The following is a 20,249-nucleotide window of genomic DNA, read 5'->3' on the forward strand; positions in this document are numbered from 1 at the left end:
AGCCCAGAAGAGTGGACACACAAGCAAAGCCGCACCTGTGGGCACCCCTGCCCTTCAGCCTTCTGTGGGGACTGCCAGTCAGGAACCCCAAAGCCCACACTGAGATGCTGAACGGATGCACAGAACAGATGGGAGCTGCTGGTTTCTTTCTGACCTGAGCCTGACGTATTTATTGCATTGTGTTTTATGAGCATTGCACACAAGAATTCTTTATTTTCTAGGTGTTTTTCTGGCTGGCTTGAGGGAAATTTGAAAGAGAAATCTCCATATATAGTCACTCTACCAACTCAGCCAAAATCCATTTCCATTAGCCATCTTCACCGCAGACACAGTGGTAGGATATTTTTCTTTATCCTAGGAAAAATCAGCACTAAAAATAAAATCATGGCAGGACTTCCCTGGCAGTTCATTGGTGAAGACCACCTCCCAGTGCAGGAGGTGTGGGCTTGATCCCTGGTCAGAGAGCGATCACATGCCTCACAGTCAAAACACCAAAAACATAAAAGAGAAATAATACGGTAACAAATTCAATCAAAACTTTTAAAAATGGTCCACATTTAAAGAAAATAATCTCTTAAAAAATCATGGCAAAATAACTTGGTAACTTTTAAAGAACTTGAGAATCTGAAGCAGAGGCTATTTCATAAACAAAGGAAAATAAATTTATTTGCAATCATAAAACATTTTAACAAACAACTAAGTAAGAAAGATTAGTGATACATCAGTAATTACTACCCTGGTGTCAGAGCATCTTTCTGATCCATCGCCTACCATCCTGGCTTTGCTTCATCTTATTCTAGCAGTTCTGACTGTCTGCCTTCCTCTTCTTCAAAACTAACGTTTCCTGAGAAGAAAAAGGACACGTGAGTGTATTAACCTTATTTCTATTTAAAAACTGTTGATTTGCTTGCAGATCTTTTGTAATAAATATTAAACACGTTATCAGGCAAAGTCATGGAATGTTAACTTTTCTCTTAGACAGACTTATATAGTTTTTGCTTTGGTACCAGTAATAAAGTAGGCAAAAATATTTTCAGAGTAAATGCTAAGACAAGAATATGCATGTCAGTGAGAGTAAGGTTCATTGTTATCTTTTGCCTATGTGCACTGATCAGTAATGAAATTGATGGACTATAATTTATAAACAACACTGTTGAAACTCTGATCTCTATAGAGGCTGTAATCCACACTTCCCACCCTCCTTCCCCACCCCCATAATAGTGTTTATGTGAATTAATGATGAAAAATTAAATGTTGAAAGGGTTTACATTTTGAAGGTGTATGCTATATATTTCTACACAGAGCATTATTACAAAGTGTGATAAAGGTGAAAACCATGTCATAAAACGAAGCCACATCATTATCTACAGGGAAACCCAAGTCATGCGGTGTTTGGTGAAATGGAGACTAGCAAGGACAGAGTCAGAGAAAACACGTGTCACACAGCTGTCCTTATGCAGGACAGCTAAGAAGGAGTGACATTCCCAGAGTGGATCCCCCAAGACATCCCATCCCCAGGCCTGACCCAAGGATGGCCTCCAGCAAAGGCAGAGAAAGCGCTGTGTCCACTCCGGGGTGCTAGTGCCTCGTCCCCTCCTGCCCTCCTCGGTCACCGAAGTACAGGCTCACCCTGGTCTAAGCTGTCATATTGGAATTCCTCTCGGTCTTCTCTACTGGCGTCTCCCTCCTCCTCTCCAGGCCGCGTCGACTCTAACTCTCCCTCTGACACATCGGTCAGAGGCTGGACCTCCTCCGCCATCTCGCCCCCACCTGAGATGGACAAAAGGAAACGGTAACAGCAGGCGCCTTTCAGCACCCACTGCTGCCTCCTGCTGACAGCAGCGCCTACCTCTCCATCGGGGACCACCCCCAACTCAGAGTCTCAGCTCCACCCAGGCCTGACACCAGGTCCCCGTCCCCATCACAGTGACGGGTTTAAGGATGGGCATCCTTTGTCTGATAATCTGATTCCCAAGGGTTTTTTGTTTTAAATGTACAGTACATATCCCAGGGGTTTTGATGAGCATATGGAGAAAGAAGCTCTCTGTTTTCCAGGGTTCTTGAGCAGATTGGGTGATGATATGATAAAGTCACTGAGCTTTGGTCTCCAAAGGAAAGGGGGTACCACCAAGTAGAGCCAGTACATGGGAAAGTGGAGACCAGAGAGAAGACGCCTGATCCAGCCAGACCTGAGGTCGTCCTACCCGACTGCTCCAGTGGGATGAACCAATGAACCAGTAGCAGTATTATTCCACTTAGGCCAGTTGGAGTTGATTTCAAGCCCTTAGGGTTTCTTTGGTGGCTCAGATGGTAAAGAATCTGCCAGCAATGCAGGAGACCCTGGATCAGGAAGATCTCCTGGAGAAGGGCCTGGCAATTCACTTCAGTGTTCTTGCCTGCAGAATCCCATGGACAGAGGAGCCTGGTGGGCTACAGTTCATGGGGGTCACAAAGAGTTGGACACGACTGAGCGACTAACACTTTCAATCACTTGCAACAGAAGGTCTCCTGCCCAGTGTAACCTTTGATCCTCCACAGCCCCCTGAGGACTTGCCAGGAAGTCCCCTGTGATGGTCACAGGGAAGTACTGTCCTTCAGGAAGGACCTGCCACTCCAGTTGCAGTCGGAGCCTTGCCTAGGTCATGCCCACAGCCAGTCACAAGCCAAGGATAAGCACTCAGATCCTGCTCCCCAGAGAGCCCCATTCCACTCACCCCCCTGGACCTCCATACCCTCAGCTCCTGGGGCCTCCTCCTGGCCTGGTCTGTCTGCAGCGGGCTGCTCCTGGGGGAGGGTTGGGGTCCACAAGGCCAGCTCTGTGATTTTGGTGGCTTTCCATTTTGGAATGACAGTTATCAGTGTCTCCTCCTCCTCCTCCTCTTCTCCTCTTTCCTAAGTTAAAAAATGTAAATTTACCAACATGCGTGGGATGTTTACAGTGCAGGTAGATGGGACAGGTTTTGAAAGGTGCTTTAACATTTCTATAACAGGATTCAGTGATCAGAGTAATTGCCAGTGTCAATGGTATAATTCGAGAGCTGAAAATGGAGCTTAAAACAACAGGGATGAGACATCAAAGTGGGATCAATACAGCTCCTGCACTCATTTCGGTGACAGTGCAAGAGGTTTTCAGACTAAGGTTTCCAGTTAAATGGCCAGAACTAATGACTCTTTGCAACCATTCAGCTACATTTCAGCTCTAAGATTCTTCAAACATAACAAACACTGAAAGCAAGTAGGACCCCGTGGGGCTCCTGGGCATGGAAATCTTTCTGTGTCCCCCATTTCTTGTTTGTAGGAAACAGACTCCAGCCTTTATGACTTTCCCTGAGTTCCCAAGGGCAGGTTCAGGCACTTGCTAACCAGGAAAGGGAAGGGATGCAGAGACGAGGGAGGAGCAGCCAAGAAACAACAGAGCAGCCGTGGGGCAGGGTCCCGATTCTGCTTCAAGAGACACACGGAACTGTATCTTTGAGCTCTTCTGCAGAATTGAAACCCTAACAAGCGGAAGATGTCAACTACCTGATGAAACATTCTTCATTCTGGAGAGAAGGTCACAGTTGGATAACCTGGAGAACCACAGAACTCATCAGGAGAACACCTGAGGCCAGGTTAAAGGACTGCAGGCCCTGCACACACCCCACCCTTGTCAAAAGCCTGCCCTTGAACCACTGTTATAAAACTCACCAAATCCACGCCCCCGCCCTCCCCCCCGACCTTGGGACACGCTATGGAAGGCCTTAGCTCGCTATATCTTCCTTTGCCTGGCAAACCAGTAAAGTTAGTCTCTTCACCAAAACCCTGTCTCTGAGATTCAATTCTACATGAGTGGACAGAGGTCAAAATTCAGCATCAGCATCACTGTAAGCAAAAATCTAAAAACACCCAAAGATATCCACGTAAGGACGTGCGAGGGCATGGACTCTTAAGTTCTAGTCTCAAGGATTATGGAGAGAAAAAATAAAACACAGTCAAAGTGGACAAAGTCCATCAGTTCTAAACGTGGAATAGCTTAGTGGTTGTAGTTCAGTTGCCGAATCACGTCCAACTCTTCGCAACCCTATGGACCGCACCACGCCAGGCCTCCCTGTCCCTCATCATCATAATGTATAATTCCAACAGTGGTTAACAGCCACATATGTCAGTGTTGCCAAGCATATTGGTCTACTTCTCAGATTTGTACCCATCACAAAATTCCAAAGATTTGAACATCAGTCCTATAAATATGGAAAACTTCACTGTCACAACCATGATAATATCTAACACAGAGTGACAGATCCCTGCCTAATACTTCCACTGAGTCACTCAGAAGTAAACTGCACTCCTTGGTTTAAAAATTTCTGAGATTTGTCCCCCAGGAAGGGTGACACCAGGACTCTAGGACAGTGGCGCTCAGACTTCAGTTGTACCACAATCCCCTGAGAGGCTGTTAACGTACAGATCGCTGGCCAGCCCCAGGGTTTCTGATTCAGGAGGTCTGGGGTGAGGTCCAGTAACCTGAATGTGGAACAGACTGCCAGGTGTCGCCAAAGCTGCAGGCCCAGGGACTGCACTGCAGAACTACCGTCTAGGGGATGTCTGCTGTCTCATCACTCGTAGGTGCTCACGTGCTCTCCCCTCATGATTCAGGCCCTCCTTCTTCCAGCTGCTGGAGGGTGGGTGGCCGGTCACTCATAGCAAAGTCCTCCCACGAACTGCCCCTGGCCAAAGGAAGCCGCACAGCCCAGGTTTCATGCCCACCCCGTACATGGGCAGCCCACAGCCAGTGACTGGTCCACATGGGAGTCTAAGGTACCTGGCCTCTCTTCAGAACACTTTTAGAAATTATTTTATTTCTTTTTGGCTGTGCTGGGTCCTCATTGCTGCTCTTTCTCTAGTTGTGGTGAGTGGGGGCTACTCTTCCTTGGGGTGCACAGGCTTCTCCTTGTGGACACTTCTCTTGTTGCAGAGCACCAGCTCTAGGGCATGCAGGTGGCCCGAGTTGTGGCTCCTGGATTTGGGAGCAAAGGCTCAATAGTTGGGGCACATGGGCTTAGTTGCTCTGGGGCTTGTGAAATCTTCCCATGTCAGGGATTGAACCCTTGTCTCCCGTACTGGCAGGCAGATTCTTTACCACTGGGCCACCAGGGAAGCCCTGTTCAGGACATTTTGAAGGGTTATCCCACTTCAGAGCTCCCACAGGGTCCCATCACAACCCAACTTTCCCTTCTGCCCGACTCCGTTTCCTATACTGCCTCAGGGCAATTGATCCCAACACAGATCTACAGGGTCAGCCTCATTGAACAGTTTATTTCCCTGAGAATGTAGAAAAGACACAGACTCTGCAACTTACCACGTCAGTCAAGCGATACTCCCCGTGCTGTTCACATCCAATATCAAACACGTACTTTCCAGGGCCAACAGGCTATGAGCAAAGAGAAACCAACTTCATTCTCGAGTGTCAACACCCGGCGGAAAGTACAAAGTGTGTAAATGTGTACACAAAGTACATAAAGTATAAATGTGACCTTCATAAACTCTACCCAATATCATGGAACTGGGGGAAATCCAATACAAATTAAAGATAGCTTTGTAAACGAACAGCTAATGGAATGCAAAGTGTAGGTCCCCCTACACTTGTTTTAAAAAAAAAACAACTACATTTTATTTCTTGACAAAAGTATTTATAACAGAAATTTTACTTAGTCAACACCCACAGTCAAACTAGCTAGAAAAGGAATACTAATAAATAATTTTAAAATATTTATGGAAATATAGTTGATTTAAAAAGCAGAGACATTACTTTGCCAACAAAGGTCCATCTAGTCAAAACTATGGTTTTCCCAGTAGTCATGTATGGATGTGAAAGTTGGACAATAAAGAGAGCTGAGCCCTGAAGAATTGATGCTTTTGAACTGTGGTATTGGAGAAGACTCTTGCGAATCCCTTGGACAGCGAGGAGATTAGACCAGGCAATCCTAAAGGAAATTCGTCCTAAATATTCATTGGAAGGACTGATGCTGAAGCTAAAGCTCCAATAATTTGGCTACCTGGTGCGAAGAACTGACTCACTGGAAAAGACCCAGATGCTGGGAAAGGTTGAAGGCAGGAGGAGGAGGGGACAACAGAGGATGAGATGGTTGGATGGCATCACCGACTCAATGGACATGAGTCTGAGCAAGTTCCAGGAGTTGGTGATGGACAGGGAAGCCTGGCATGCTGCAGTCCATGGGGTCACAGAGTCAGACACGGCTGAGTGACTGAACTGAACTGAGAGTATGAACATATTTAGAGATACTCTTCCATAACATCAGTAGTCAGCATGGTATGCTATTTCATCAAGGAATCATCATCTGTTTTACTCACTGTTGTTAATATTTGTTATGCTGATACTTTGACAAAAAACACTATGTAAACATATTCGGAGCTAAATCTTTAGGTACAGTCTTGATAATTTCCTCAAAGTAAATTTATAGAAATTGAATTTCTGGACAAAAGTATGTATAGGTAGATAGGTAGATAATCTGATAGATAGATTTTATCAGAATGAGCCTCTAGTAACTTTTACTCCCACAACAGCACTTAAGATCCCTTTGTCCTCAAACCCCTATTTTTTCCTGGGCATTAACATTTGTTCTATCTTTACATTCTTATATGTAAAAAACATAGGATCTCAGCATTTTAAGTCACATCTTTTACATTATTAGCAAGGCTTAATTTTTTTCAACATTTTTGAAATTTAAATCATGTTGATTGACATAAGTGGTTTACATATTACATGTTACAAATATCCCAACCCCACTTGTCCTTTAGGTTTTAAATGTTCTTTATGGTGTTTTTCTAATCTATATGGGATTATGTTTGTCAAGTGGGATCTTTTGGTTTTTCCTTTATATTTCTGTTTAGAAAGTCCATCTTTCTCAAAAAAGAAAAAAAAATGCCTATTTTTCTGTCTGTGATTTTCTGTTTACATTTAAATATTTATTTATTCTAGCAAGTATGGTTGGCCAAAACATGTGCTTGGATTTTCCATGACATCATATGGAAAACCCCAAATGAAATTTTTGGTCAACCCAGTATCTTCACCTAAATGCTGAAGGACAAATTCTGGTTTTATTTTTCTCCCAAATTGTTATCTAGCTGTCCCAGCACCATTTCTTGATTTCTCCCCACCATTTCTTTCAACTGGAAATGACATCGTTTCAAGTGCTAAATTATTGTATATGCTTGAATCTGTCTACTCTGGGACCTAAGTCACTAACTACGTATATCTCTAACCTAGCAGCACACTGTCTTCGTTATTGAAGCTTTATACTATATTTCACAACTTCCCAGCAAGCATGTGAACAGGTAAGTCTCTGAAGGAAGAAAGTCAAACTAGCAGGAGAAGTATTTGAAGATGCTGGGCCTCACCAGTAACCAGTGAACTGCACACTAAAACTATGAGATAACATTTTTTACCCAATTAGGTTTGAAAAAAAAATTAAAGACTAATAAAATCCAATGTTGGTGAGAAAATGTGATGAAGAGACTCCCATATTCTGTTGATCAGAGTTTAACTGGCTCAGCTTTTCAGGACAATTGGCAGTATCTGGCATCATTTAAAACATCAACAGTTTGAAAAAAATATCAAATCTAGGAACATAGGCTCCAACAGTAGACTGCTGGCATTTGAATCCTAGCTCCATCACATAACAGAACAACTTTGGGTGCCTCAGTTTAACCTGTCTTTGTTTTTTGTATCCTCATACGTAAATGGGTACACTTTTATTTTAAATTATATGAGTTAATACATGTAAAATACTTAGAGCAGTGCCTGGCACATAGTAATTACTCAAAAAATGATGCAATATTATTAAAGGAGAATGAAACTAAGTTATATACAACATTTACTGCATCTAATCATCAATAAATCACCAGCATCTATAAGAAAAAAAATATCAATACTTGTAGATTCCCCAATTCCAGTAGCTAACCAACATAAAAACTTCCAAATGTTCACAAAGATAGAAGATGTTTCTCTGGGTATATTTTTGTGTCCTGAAATCCTGAAAGAGATGGGAATATCAGACCACCTGACCTGCCTCTTGAGAAATCTGTATGCAGGCCAGGAAGCAACAATTAGAACTGGACATGGAACAACAGACTGGTTCCAAATAGGAAAAGGAGTATGTCAAGGCTGTATATTGTCACCTTGCTTATTTAACTTATAGGCAGAGTACATCATGAGAAACGCTGGGCTGGAAGAAACACAAGCTGGAATCAAGATTGCCAGGAGAAATATCAATAACCTCAGATATGCAGATGATACCACCCTTATGGCAGAAACTGAAGAGGAGCTAAAAAGCCTCTTGATGAAAGTAAAAGAGGAGAGTGAAAAAGTTGGCTTAAAGCTCAACATTCAGAAAACGAAGATCATGGCATCCGGTCCCATCACTCCATGGGAAATAGATGGGGAAACAGTGAAAACAGTGGCAGACTTTATTTCTTGGGGCTCCAAAATCACTGCAGATGGTGACTGCAGCCATGAAATTAAAAGACGCTTACTCCTTGGAAGAAAAGTTATGGCCAACCTAGATAGCATATTCAAAAGCAGAGACATTACTATGCCAACTAAGGTCCACCTAGTCAAGCCTATAGTTTTTCCAGTAGTCATGTATGGATGTGAGAGTTGGACTGTGAAGAAGGCTGAGTGCCGAAGAATTGATGCTTTTGAACTGTGGTGTTGGAGAAGACTCTTGAGAGTCCCTTGGACAGCAAGGAGATCCAACCAGTCCATTCTGAAGGAGATCAGCCCTGGGATTTCTTTGGAAGGAATGATGCTAAAGCTGAAACTCCAGTACTTTGGCCACCTCATGTGAAGAGTTGACTCATTGGAAAAGACTTTGATGCTGGGAGGGGTTGGGGGCAGGAGAAGGGGACGACAGAGGATGAGATGGCTGGATGGCATCACTGACTTGATGGATGCGAGTCTGAGTGAACTCCGGGAGTTGGTGATGGACAGGGAGGCCTGGCGTGCTGTGATTCATGGGGTTGCAAAGAGTCGGACACGACTGAGCAACTGAACTGAACTGAACTGAACAGAGTGGTCCTATTTGTGTAGTTAAAATCCCCACACTGTACTTCTGTATGAGCTGTCTGTGTAAATCTGTACCTCCAGGCCGCTTGAGGTGGGTGGGAGGAGTCCAGGGGCAGAGAGTTTTACAAGTGGAACATCCTGGTGTGTTACCTGTGCAACTTTGAATCTTTTACTAACTGGCAGAACAAAGTCTCACTTTCATTCTCATTCCTCAAGTTGGTTTAGGTTCACCATATTCACTGATTCCTCCCAACCAACTTGTGTTAAATTCTCTTTCCTCTACCCACCTCCCTGTGCCAAAGAAATATCCCAGGAGAATTTTGCAAAAATGACATATTCAGTGGAGAAGGAAATGGCAACCCACTCTAGTATTGCTGCCTGGGAAATTCCATGGACAGGGGAGCCTGGCAGGCTATAGTCCATGGGATCACAAAGGTCAGACACAACTGAATGACTAAAACAGCAAACATGTTTAATATATAGATTTCAGGAAAAGCTGCCTGCGCTACAGAGACTACAAGTAGAATCTGTAATAGGGGCGTGAATTATATGGGAATGAAAGCTGGAATCTGGGGCAACTTTATTAAATCAGTTGGATGTTCCCTATGTTAACATCTAACACCTTTCATTTGCTCCAGAAACTCTCTTTTGTGTGGAAAGTGTCTGTTCAACCCCTGATCAAAGCTACAGCAAATGCAGGGTGGTAGGTAGGTTCCAAATGATTCAGGGTTTCTCTGTATCCCACGAGGGCTCGGGAAATAGGACAAGCAAGGCCACAGAATCCTCCAAACAGAGATGATCCATCGTGGGTACTGTGAACTGGAAACCTCCAGGCCCAAGGCCAGGAGCAGCCCTCCAATCCCACTGCAGCCTGGAGTGGGTGGGCTGGCGCAGAGCTCAAGGGAGGAACTCATGGGGTCTTCCTTCCCAGGCTCAGGCTGCGGGCCTCTCAGGAGAAAGAAAGTCAAAACATCACATGCCCAACTGCTCAGTCATTTGAACAAGTAGGTATTTCACATCCAATTTACTCATGAGACCAAGGTCAACACGACCCAATGCTATCAGGATTCCCACTGCTGGGAGGCGGTGTGAATGTTACTGAGACGCAGAGACCAGCCAAGCCTCCCCCGCGCCCACGCTGTCCTCTGTGGGTAGCAGAGAGGCTCAGCTCTGTCTCCCTGTCTGGAGTGGGTGTAGGGTTTGCCTGGGTTTGTCCTCTTTCCTGCTCACACACAGTCACAAGCAGGGCGGGGGGTGGGGCACGGAGGCTGCTGCTTTGCACGGGGGTGGCAAATGTCACTGCCCATTGACTTACGTTTTTGTTCAAGAACTTGCCCTGGTACCTGTGGTTCAGGTGGATGAGCTCAGCTGCGCCCTCCTGTTGGCCATTCACCCAGGCACCCACGTACTTGCTGCCCGTCTCTGCATAGAAGTAGGTACCCTGCCCGTGCCTGGTGAAGACGAAGAGCACAACACACTTGGTTCTGCTGCAGTGAAAACTCTTCCAGGTTTATGGGACAGAAATTTAAATCCAGGGGGGCTTAGGCTGATGTGGCTCACAAGCAAAATGGCTTCTATATCTGGGCTCATTCAAAACACATCCTGCTCACAGTCCAGGCATGGCTGGGCACCCCTGCTGGGCAGCAGCAACCTCCTGCCCATCAGCTGGTTGGCTCAGGCAAGGGCCACGGCTCCCGGGAGCTGTGGTTCAGCCCCAGCAGGTTGTCCTGTGCCCTCCATGGCCTGGGCCCCTTGGGCCTGTTTCCTGGGGAATGCACCTGACCAGCAGGGCATTGCCCACAGGCTCGCCCTAAAGCTATGAACTGCAGGGCCACGCTGCCCAGTGGGCTCCGGTCATGATTCTGTTGCTTAGTCATGGTCATGCGCTCACGACGTGAACCGAGCTGTGGGTCCGAGAAGGGAATCAAACCTTTGGTGGGCAAACCATTCTCCGGTGTAGGTATCGTTGTTGACGTAGTAGTACACGCCGTGGCCATGCCGAAGGTCATCTGCCCACTCCCCTGGAGGGACCACACAGACATGTGTGTATGTACATATATATCTCCACATATGCACGTATTTTATCTTGTCATACGTAATAACATATACAAATAGAAATGTTGTTCAAATTAGATTAACATCTACACTGAAATCAAAGTGACCACAATGAGATTAGGCTCGTAAGGATTTGAAAGAATTAAATTAAATCCTAAATCAAATTGCTTTGAGCTGATTTAAAAAGCAGACGGAGCTATGTCTGGAGCCTGTTTTCTAAGATTCATGAAACAAAACAAAAGAGAAATCCCATCTCTAGTAGGAAGATCAGCGACACTCTCCACTATGGTCTCGGGTTCCAGCAGAAGTCTCGAGGCAGCCTCGGCTCTGGTTTCACGTGGCCAGCAGGCAGGCTGCTCCAGTCTGCCCCCATTGTCCCTCACCTGCATTTACTGAACAAGTACCATCGGTTAGCCCTGGTTCTGAGCATCTCACCTGTGTGAATCCATCTGGTCCTCACACTGAAGAGAAGGAGGCAGAAACAAGGCGGAATGAGATCCCTGGATAAGGTCACACCTATTGTCACCCCAGCTCCAGGGCTGGGCTCACAGACCTTTTTGGAAATCTGATGAAAACTAGACAATTTCTGCCCAGAAAAGCAGCCCAGAGTCTAACCTTTGCACACGGTTTGCGAAGCTCACCACCCACTCCTGCCTGTCGGAACTGCCTTCATCTGTTGTTGGGATTGACTTCCCTGGTGGCTCAGACAGTAAAGAGTCTGCCTACAATGTGAGAGACCCAGTTTCAATCCTTGGGTGGGGAAGATCCCCTGGAGAAGGAAGTGGCAACCCACTCCGGTACCCTTGCCTGGAAAATCCCACGGACAGAGGAGCCTGGTAGGCTACAGTCCATGGGGTCGCAAAAAGTTGGACACAACTGAGCAACTTCACTTTCACTTTTCACTTGTCATCACACAGGTGACACTGGTGGGTGGAGCAACAGTGAGGTTCATGTTAGGGGGCAAGAATCTTCCTGAGACGTAACTCTGCCATGTAACACAGAGGTTACAGCTACGGCAGAGGTAAGAACACCTCCCAGAGCAGAAGCCCTCAGTGAAAGAATCATCATCTAAAAAAACAACTCCAAGGAGAAGAAAACCACCAAGTACCAACAGCCTGGGTCCACCCTACTACCCCGGGTCTACCCTCACCCCACAGCTTCCCTACACCCTACCCCCCCAGCAAGAAGGTTTGCTTCGTGGTAACACTTCACCTTCATATCTCGATCCATCTGGGTAGATGAACGTGCCTTGGCCGTGCTTTTTGTTTCTAACATATTCTCCGATGTACCGAGCACCATTTTTAAATTTGTAGATCCCCTGAAACACAGTGATGATATAATTTATATCACTCCTGAATTTAATGATTGCTAATAGAGCATTAAATCGGGAAAACCACCCACTCAAGTCACCGATTCTGACCTGGCCATGTCTTTTACCATGCTCATAGTTCCCTTCATATACGTCCCCATTGGGCAGTCTCGCTTTCCCGTGTCCGTGCCGTTCCCCTGCCTCATTCCGTTCCCCTTCATACTCCTGGACAGAAGATAATCACAGCTACTCTTTATTAAGCACTAACCATGTGCTAAGCATTTCATAAATTCAACAGCATTCCACTGAATTCTCCCAACCCTTGACCTTGTCTTACAGGTGAGGTAGGCTCCAGGCCTGGGTGACACGGAGCATCAGCCCAAGCTCACACAGCTGGTACCTGTCCATGGTGGACTTTCACTCTTTCCCTCCACTTTATTATGATAATCCTTTACACTGTAAACAAAACCAGCCACTTGGGGGAAAATGCAAGATAGTCCAAGTTGTGTTCTTTACAAGGACATGTTGGAAGTATTAATAGCATTTGCAGGTGGAGCAGGTCCTGAACCCACCTTCCTCCAATAATCCATAATTTAAAATACAAATCATCCCTGGGTGTCCATGGCCTGAAGACAGCTTTGACCTTGAGGAAAGCTCTGATGTCAGGAGAGGAACAGGGGGAGCTGAGGAATGAACCAGGCTCAATGGTCAGCTTGAGTTTCCAAACTCAATTCAGTTTAACTTATTTTTAAACTCAAGAGACTTAAAGTTCAAACACTCATAACCCAATAGGGAAATAATTACATATCTACCTTTATAGTGGGCTTCCCTGGTGACTCAGATGGTAAAGAATCTGCCTGCAATGCAGGAGACCTGGGTTCAATCCCTGAGTTGGGAAGATGCTCTGGAGAAGAGAATAGCAACCCACTCCAGTATTCTTGCCTGAAGAATTCCATGGACAAAGGAACCTGGAGAGCTATAGTCCATGAGGTTGCAAAGAATTGGACACAACTGAGCGACTAACACACACATACACACACACACATCTTTAAAGTAAATCGATAAAAAACAATACTAGCTTCTCATTTCCCTATTGTCTTTATCCTTCATAAAAGACATGTTTCTCAAGCACCTAATTACATGGGTGTATTGGAGAAGGAAATGGCAACCCACTCCAGTGTTCTTGCCTGGAGAATCCCAGGGACAGGGAAGCCTGGTGGGCTGCTGTCTATGGGGTCATACAAAGTCGGACACGACTGAAGCGACAGCAGCAACAGCAGCGTGTAAATAATAAACAATGAAATGGCAAGGACACAGAGCATGATCTGACCTGGACTTGGATCTGGATAGACAGTAGCACAAATTCAGACACATTGGCACACCACTCCAGCACTCTTGCCTGGAAAATCCCATGGGCGGAGGAGCCTGGTAGGCTGCAGTCCATGGGGTCGCGGAGGGTCAGACACAACTGAGCGACTTCACTTTCACTTTTCACTTTCATGCATTGGAGAAGGAAATGGCAACCCATTCCAGTGCTCTTGCCTGGAGAATCCCAGGGGCGGGGGAGCTGCCATCCATGGGGTCACACAGAGTCGGACAGGACTGAAGTGACTTAGCAGCAGCAGCAGCAGCAGATACATTAAATCAAGGGCTTCAGGAAAAAAACGTTTTTGCAGTTTTTGTGCTTTTCTAGCACTGTTTGGCTCAGAAATTCATGCTCAGAATATAAGGCAAACTTTTATAACCTTACAAATTTGTTTCAGGGTTAGTCTAAATCAAAATGTATAAAAGACTCCCCTTCCTTCGCCAGAGACTCCTAATTATACCCAAAACGAGCCGCAAGGTTGGCACCTTTCTCAGTCCCTTGAACAACAAGATCAAACCAGTCAATCTTAAGGGAAATCAATCCTGAATATTCATTGGAAGGACTGATGCTGAAGTTGAAACTTCAGGATTTGGGTCATCTGATGTGAACAGCATTGGAAAAGTCCCTGATGATGGGAAAGATTGAGGGCAGAAGGAGAAGAGGGCATTGTGGAAGGGTCGGAGGAGTCCAGCTTGGGATGACCAGCCATTCAAGGAAACTGCCTCCATGGAGGGTAACAGCAGGACGCTTTCAAAGCCTTCTATTTGGAAATCTTTGCCTTTAACGGGAGGAGGAATGGTGGAGGGGGGAGCGAGAAGGGATGTGGTAAGCAGACGTCATAACGTTTCACCTTTCAGAGCCAACTTGCAGGACGCAGCGCCCGCTGTGGCCAGCATGGTCCTTGTCCTTGGCTGGGCCTCCCGGAGGGACTGTGGCGGGCCTCCAGGCCGCCCCACTCTCTGAACCCGGTTTCCAAGGGTCCACGCAACCCTGGGAGCTCCTCCCTTACCCGGAACTCTCACCCCAAGATCATTCTCTCCCTCCTCTTCCAACTCCTCCGAGCCCAGGTCCGACATGGCTTCGCCCCAGTCTGGATGCCCGCTGCCGCCTGCGCGTTTCTAGTCGGTAGGTACCAGCTGCCTGCACCACCGCGTCCGTCGTCGCCATGGAGACGCGGCCAGGCTCTCTCCCTCCCAGCCCTGGCCGAGAAGCTGGGAGGCAGGGGAGGAGTAACCGTTAACCTTCGGGTGCTGTCATAGCAATGGGACGCAACCGCCGGTTGCCTTCCGGGAAGAGAGAGGGGTGGGGCCTGGGACGGGACGGCTTGGGAAGGAGCCAATGCCTGCCTTCAGGTGCTGTCATAACAACGTAAGGAGAGCCTCGGCCAATCGTCACCCAAGGAGGAGGGAGGGGGCGGGCCTGAGGCGTATTGGGTACCCACCTGCTCTCTTACCTGGACACCCCCTTTAACCAGCGGCTGGGTGATGCTGAAACTAGAAGGGGTGGAGGAAGCTCATAAGGCCAGCTCTGGAAAGGGCCTTGCCCCTCCTAGAGGTGGACACTGACTCTTCTCAGCCCTGGCCCTTGGTTCCTTGGGTCTCTCCATAGGCCCTGCCTGCCCCTCATTACCTTTCTGGGCTCTTCTGACCCTTCCATGTTGGCGGTCCACAGAGATGCGTTCTTTGATATCTTTTCTTGTGTTTGTAAGCATCTTCTCCTGACTCAAGGAGTCAGCTCCAACTCATTAGCAGATACAAGTCTACCCTGATGCCAGTCAGGGTTTGACAGCCCTCCTCCATCCCAGATGTGAGACCAGTCTCCTGGGAGTTCCCAGTGGAGCTTGCTCCCTCACACACACGCACGCACATTCACACTCATTCCCACTCTTAAATGGGCCTCTCTTAAGCTTCCCTCCAGTTATCTGACACTCGGTCTGCCCAGGACCCCTCATGATCTCCTTCCCAGTTCCTCTTGTCACCACCCTGATCCAGGCCTTCTTCCTCCCCTTGTTAACTCTGACAATAGGCTCTGGTTCAGCCTGTTTGTCTCCAGACTTAGGCACTCTTAACCACTTCACCCTCCTCCTCTACTCGGAAACCCACGTGCAGACCAGACTGCATGCAGACGGTTGTATTCACTATCTCCATATTCAAATCCCAAGTCATCCTCTCAGCCTCCTGGTCCATCAACACCTTCCTATACTTGTTACATGATTCAGATAAAGCCAACCGTGAGCACTGCCCCCAGTACATCCTTCACTTCCCCTCGTCTGTGCCTTTGCCTGTGCCAGATGCTTCCCCTGGAAGTCTTCCTCCTGATGGCCTTGCCTATAGCCAGAGCCATTCTTCAAAGCCTAGCTAAGGAACCACTTCCAGAAAACGCTCCAAATTCATGATAAGGATGCCCCCGGGGAGGAAGAGGGGGGCAGGGTTGGAGAAAGAGGAAAGGACTTCACCTCTCTGTATCATCTGTCTATTATCTATCTATCCATCTGTCTATCTAGTTTAAAGGTCTGAGCGTGACAATATGCAAAATTTAAAGTAGTGAGTTTTTATTAGTATGTATTAACCATATTTTCTCTGTATTTTTAACTTTTTACTCTATATATTGGACACCTTCCACCTGCAGCTTCTTCTGATCCTTCAAGTGAGTTGTTCTCACTGTCTTTCTCTTAATTCCCATTGTACCTTGAGCCATCTTTATCATACACACAGGACAAGCTCTGTCTCACGTCACAGTCATCCAGGTGGTTGTCTGATTATTAGACACTCAGGAGCCACACTGCGTTCATCTCTGCCTCCCCACAGCACCTAGAAAAGTGTTTTGCACACAGTGGATGATCAACCAATCCAGGGAAATCCAGTCCACGTGAGCCTTTAGATTCCCCTGGTGAGATGCAAATATGTTCTTCCTTTATCAGGTATACTTGAAAGCATCTCTATTTTGCATGTGGAAATAAACAAAGGCCACCCAATGAGAGCAAGCAAAGACTTTTATTTGGGGCTTGCTCTAGTAAGACGGTCAGTCATGATCACTTATATTTTGAAAGAGACTAAGAAGTAGGCAGAGGAGTGGGAAAACTTTATATAGGAAAAAAGGTAAGAATTTAGTATCCTGATTGGAGGCTGAGAGTATGGGGAAGCTGCTGGAGGGCTCAGGAGAACCCAGGCATCCTATGTGATTGGTGAGGGTAGAAATTCAGCTTTCTCTGATTGGCCCTAAGCTGGAAATGGGGGCAAAAATTAGGTAAACTCTCAGCTATTAATCATGTCCTGGCCATTTGGCGGTGCGTGTATGCTCAGTCATGTCTGACTCTTTGTGACCCTGTGGACTGTAGCCCGCCAGGATCCTCTGTCTATGGGATTCTCCAGGCAAGAATACTGGAGTGGTTTTCCATTTCTTCCTCCAGGGGCTCTTCTCTACCCAGAGATCGTCTCCTGTGTCTCCTGCATTGGCAGGCATATTCTTTACCACTGAGTCACCTGGGAAGCCCCATTTGGAGCCTATTGTTAAAGGGGTTCTTGTTTGCTCCTGGATCAGTTAGAAAAGGACTGAGTTCCTGCGGGTCTGGCCTACAGTAGGGTGGTTTCCTGGGAGGGTTACTGTAGATAGTGGGTTGGTTTCCTGGGCTTGCTGCTGCAAGTTGTGGATCAAACTTCAGTTTTTAATTATGGCTTGGCCACTGTACATTTGTATATCTAATTCTTAATGTGTTTTTGCAAATTATACAAATAACTGTGTTTTATCTTAAATCTAAATATTGCATGGTATTCTTAGCAGCTTTTAAGGTTTAATACCTTCTATAATAATAATATTCCCAATTTTTAATTATTTAAATCTAATACTTTAAAAAATTGATCTGCTGCTGCTGCTAAGTCGCGTCAGTCATGTCTGACTCTGTGCAACCCCATAGACGGCATCCCACCAGGCACCCCTGTCCCTGGGATTCTCCAGGCAAGAACATTGGAGTGGGTTGCCATTTCCTTCTCCAGTGCATGAAAGTGAAAAGTGAAAGTGAAGTCACTCAGTCTTGTCCAACTCCCAGCAACCCCAGGGACTGCAGCCCACCAGGCTCCTCCGTCCATGGGATTTTCCAGGCAAGAGAACTGGAGTGGGTCACCAGTGCCCTCTCCAATGGAGGGAAAACAGGTCTTAGAGTCATCTTCATTTAGTGGAAATATTACTCACCTAGAGCCAAAATGCCCAACTTTAAAGTCTGGGATCCCACAGCCTATTAGCTTTGGTGACCTCAGGGAATTCACCGCTCCTCTGAGCCTCAGTTTCCTATCCTGCTGTTCTTGTTCAGTTGCTAAGTTATGTCCAACTCTTTGTGACCCTATGAACTGCAGCACAGCAGGCTTCCCTGTCCTTCACTATCTCTCAGAATTTGCTCAAACTCATGTCCATTGAGTCACTGATGCCATCCAACCATCTCATCTTCTGTTACCCCCTTCTCCTCTTGCCCCCAATCTTTCCCAGCATCAGGGTCTTTTCCAATGAGTTGGCTCTTCATATCAGGTGGCCAAAGTGTTGGAGCTTCAGCTTCAGTATCAGTCCTTCCAGTGAACATTAGGGTTGATTTCCTTTAGGATTGACTGATTTGATCTCATTGCTGTCCAAGGGACTTTCAAGAGTCTTCTTCAGCACCACAGTTCAAAAGTATCAATTCTTTGACCCTTCTTTATGGGTCATAAAGCCTTCTTTATGGTCAAACTCTCACATCCCTATCCTGTTAACTGAGGGGAATAAACCCTTCCCAACTCAAACAGCTGCCCTGGGGATCAAAGATGACACTTTATTAGCACATTATTTATTATGATAGCTATATAATGCTATCAACAAAGATATTACAAAAGTATCACACATCATTAATAGAAAGTTCTCATACCCACCTCCCCCTAAAGGCATGTTGTGGGATGTTGCTGGGGCGGGAAGCAGTGACTGAGGAAACACAGAGTTTGATCTAACTGGCAGCATTACAGAGCCCAAACCCATAAAGCAGATATACAAATAATCCCCAGGTCTTCCAGAACACACAGACCTTTCCCTCTGAAACAGCTGCATAATGGAAAGTTGCAGTCTTAACCACATCTCAGACCCAAATCCATCACTCTTAGAAAAACAAAACAATGTACAGGCAAATTAATGCGCAAGACCCTACAATTATATTGTTTGCTAGCTGCAAAGTTAAAAACATTGTAAACACCCCAAATGAACAACATTTCTTGTGGGGAAAAGTGGAGACTTCAGAAGGACCGATGATTGTGATTTTCTTCTTTATATTTGACAGATGCCACATTTAATTCAGTGGACCATGTCTTTTCATAATAAAACATTGGAAACATTTTAAATATTAGAAATCTGGAATGAAATGGAAATACAATCAAGAATATGCAACTAGATGTTAACTTTTCCGCACATAAAAAAAAATGTCAGAAATTCAAATTTTCTCTCACAATGCCAGGAAGTAATAATGTTCTGACTGTGCTGGCAGTGTTTGAAGAATTTTATAGGAATTGTCTTATTAAATAATCACTGTCATTTCCCCCTTGTACAGCTAAGGAAAAGAAGCTACAGAGAGGTAAAAGACATTGCTCAAAATCACACAGCCAGTGGGATTCAAACCATGCCATCTGACTCAAGCTATTACTGTTAATCACTATACTCTACTGCCCTCCCCCCAGATCTCTGATTTAAAGGAATAACTATGGTTTTCTGGAAGTGACCTTAACCATCTACCAAGTGGAGAACCACTGGCTCAAAGATCCTTTGATTAAAAAAGCCTGAAAGTGGTTTAAACACACCCTGCTCTGGCTCACACCATAAGCAGCTGGATGTCTAGCCATTGAGTTATTAGATCCTAAAACTTACAATTTGATTTATGCCTTAAGCAAATAAGTCAGAGTCCCCCCTGCCCCCCGAAGTCCCTTGTGGCTCTGTTGGTAAAGAATTTGCCTGCAATGCAGGAGACCCAGGTTTGATCCCTGGGTTGGGTAGACCCTCTGAAGAAGGAAAAGGCAACACTCTCCAGTATTGTCTGGAGAATCCCATGGACAGAGGAGCTTGGGGGACTACAGCCCATGGGTTAACAAGAGTTGGACATGACTTACTGACTAAATCACCAGCATCCCTCAAAAATATCTTTCAGTCAATCTATAGTAATTTCATTACCCTGCAGGTTTAGCAGTTGTCCAAATAAGGTAAAGTGAGGTAAACTTCAGGACTGGCCCCCCAGCCTCCTGCAGCAGCACCTAGCCCAGAGATTGCTTCCAGAAAGAAGTTGCTGTCGCTCTCGTCAGGCTGAGAGCCCCACCCACTCTCTCCCTAGGAGAGACCAGAAAAGGCCTCATTAGGTCCATGGGACCCCAGGCAGCCCCAGCCTCTGTGACCCTTAACCCCTAGGTGACAAGCAAGCATTTGGTGATCACAGAAGCAGAGCTTTCCAACTCTGGAGGCCTGCA

The 20,249-nt window shown here is 46.1% G+C and overlaps 1 protein-coding gene across 2 annotated transcripts; it reads right to left on the reverse strand.

Annotated features, from left to right (window-relative positions):
- On the reverse strand, nucleotides 637-15,076 carry RSPH1 (radial spoke head 1 homolog). 2 transcript variants are annotated; one of them, XM_005675639.3, is made up of 9 exons: nucleotides 14,811-15,076; nucleotides 12,534-12,647; nucleotides 12,326-12,431; nucleotides 10,989-11,079; nucleotides 10,374-10,509; nucleotides 5,333-5,404; nucleotides 2,733-2,892; nucleotides 1,630-1,770; nucleotides 637-844 (listed from the first exon to the last, which is right to left on the reverse strand). In XM_005675639.3, the coding sequence occupies exons 1-9, from the start codon at nucleotides 14,862-14,864 to the stop codon at nucleotides 792-794; spliced, it is 927 nt and encodes a 308-aa protein (XP_005675696.1). In that variant the 5' UTR covers nucleotides 14,865-15,076; the 3' UTR covers nucleotides 637-791. The 2 variants fall into 2 exon arrangements, with proteins under 2 accessions (XP_005675696.1, XP_005675697.1); XM_005675640.3 differs by lacking the exon at nucleotides 12,534-12,647.

The sequence above is a fragment of the Capra hircus genome, chromosome 1 (genome assembly GCF_001704415.2).
Source record: "Capra hircus breed San Clemente chromosome 1, ASM170441v1, whole genome shotgun sequence".
Taxonomy (NCBI): Eukaryota; Metazoa; Chordata; class Mammalia; order Artiodactyla; family Bovidae; genus Capra; species Capra hircus.

Bases quoted from the DNA above. Each gene is read 5' to 3' on its own strand.
- RSPH1 (XM_005675639.3), bottom strand. From the start codon at position 14,864: ATGTCGGACCTGGGCTCGGAGGAGTTGGAAGAGGAGGGAGAGAATGAT. The intron at 12,432-12,533 runs GTCAGAATCGGT...ACTGTGTTTCAG, and splicing joins ATGGTAAAAGACATGGCCAG to GGGATCTACAAATTTAAAAA. The intron at 1,771-2,732 runs GTATGGAGGTCC...TGTCCATCTCAG, and splicing joins GGAGGCCCCAGGAGCTGAGG to GTGGGGGCGAGATGGCGGAG.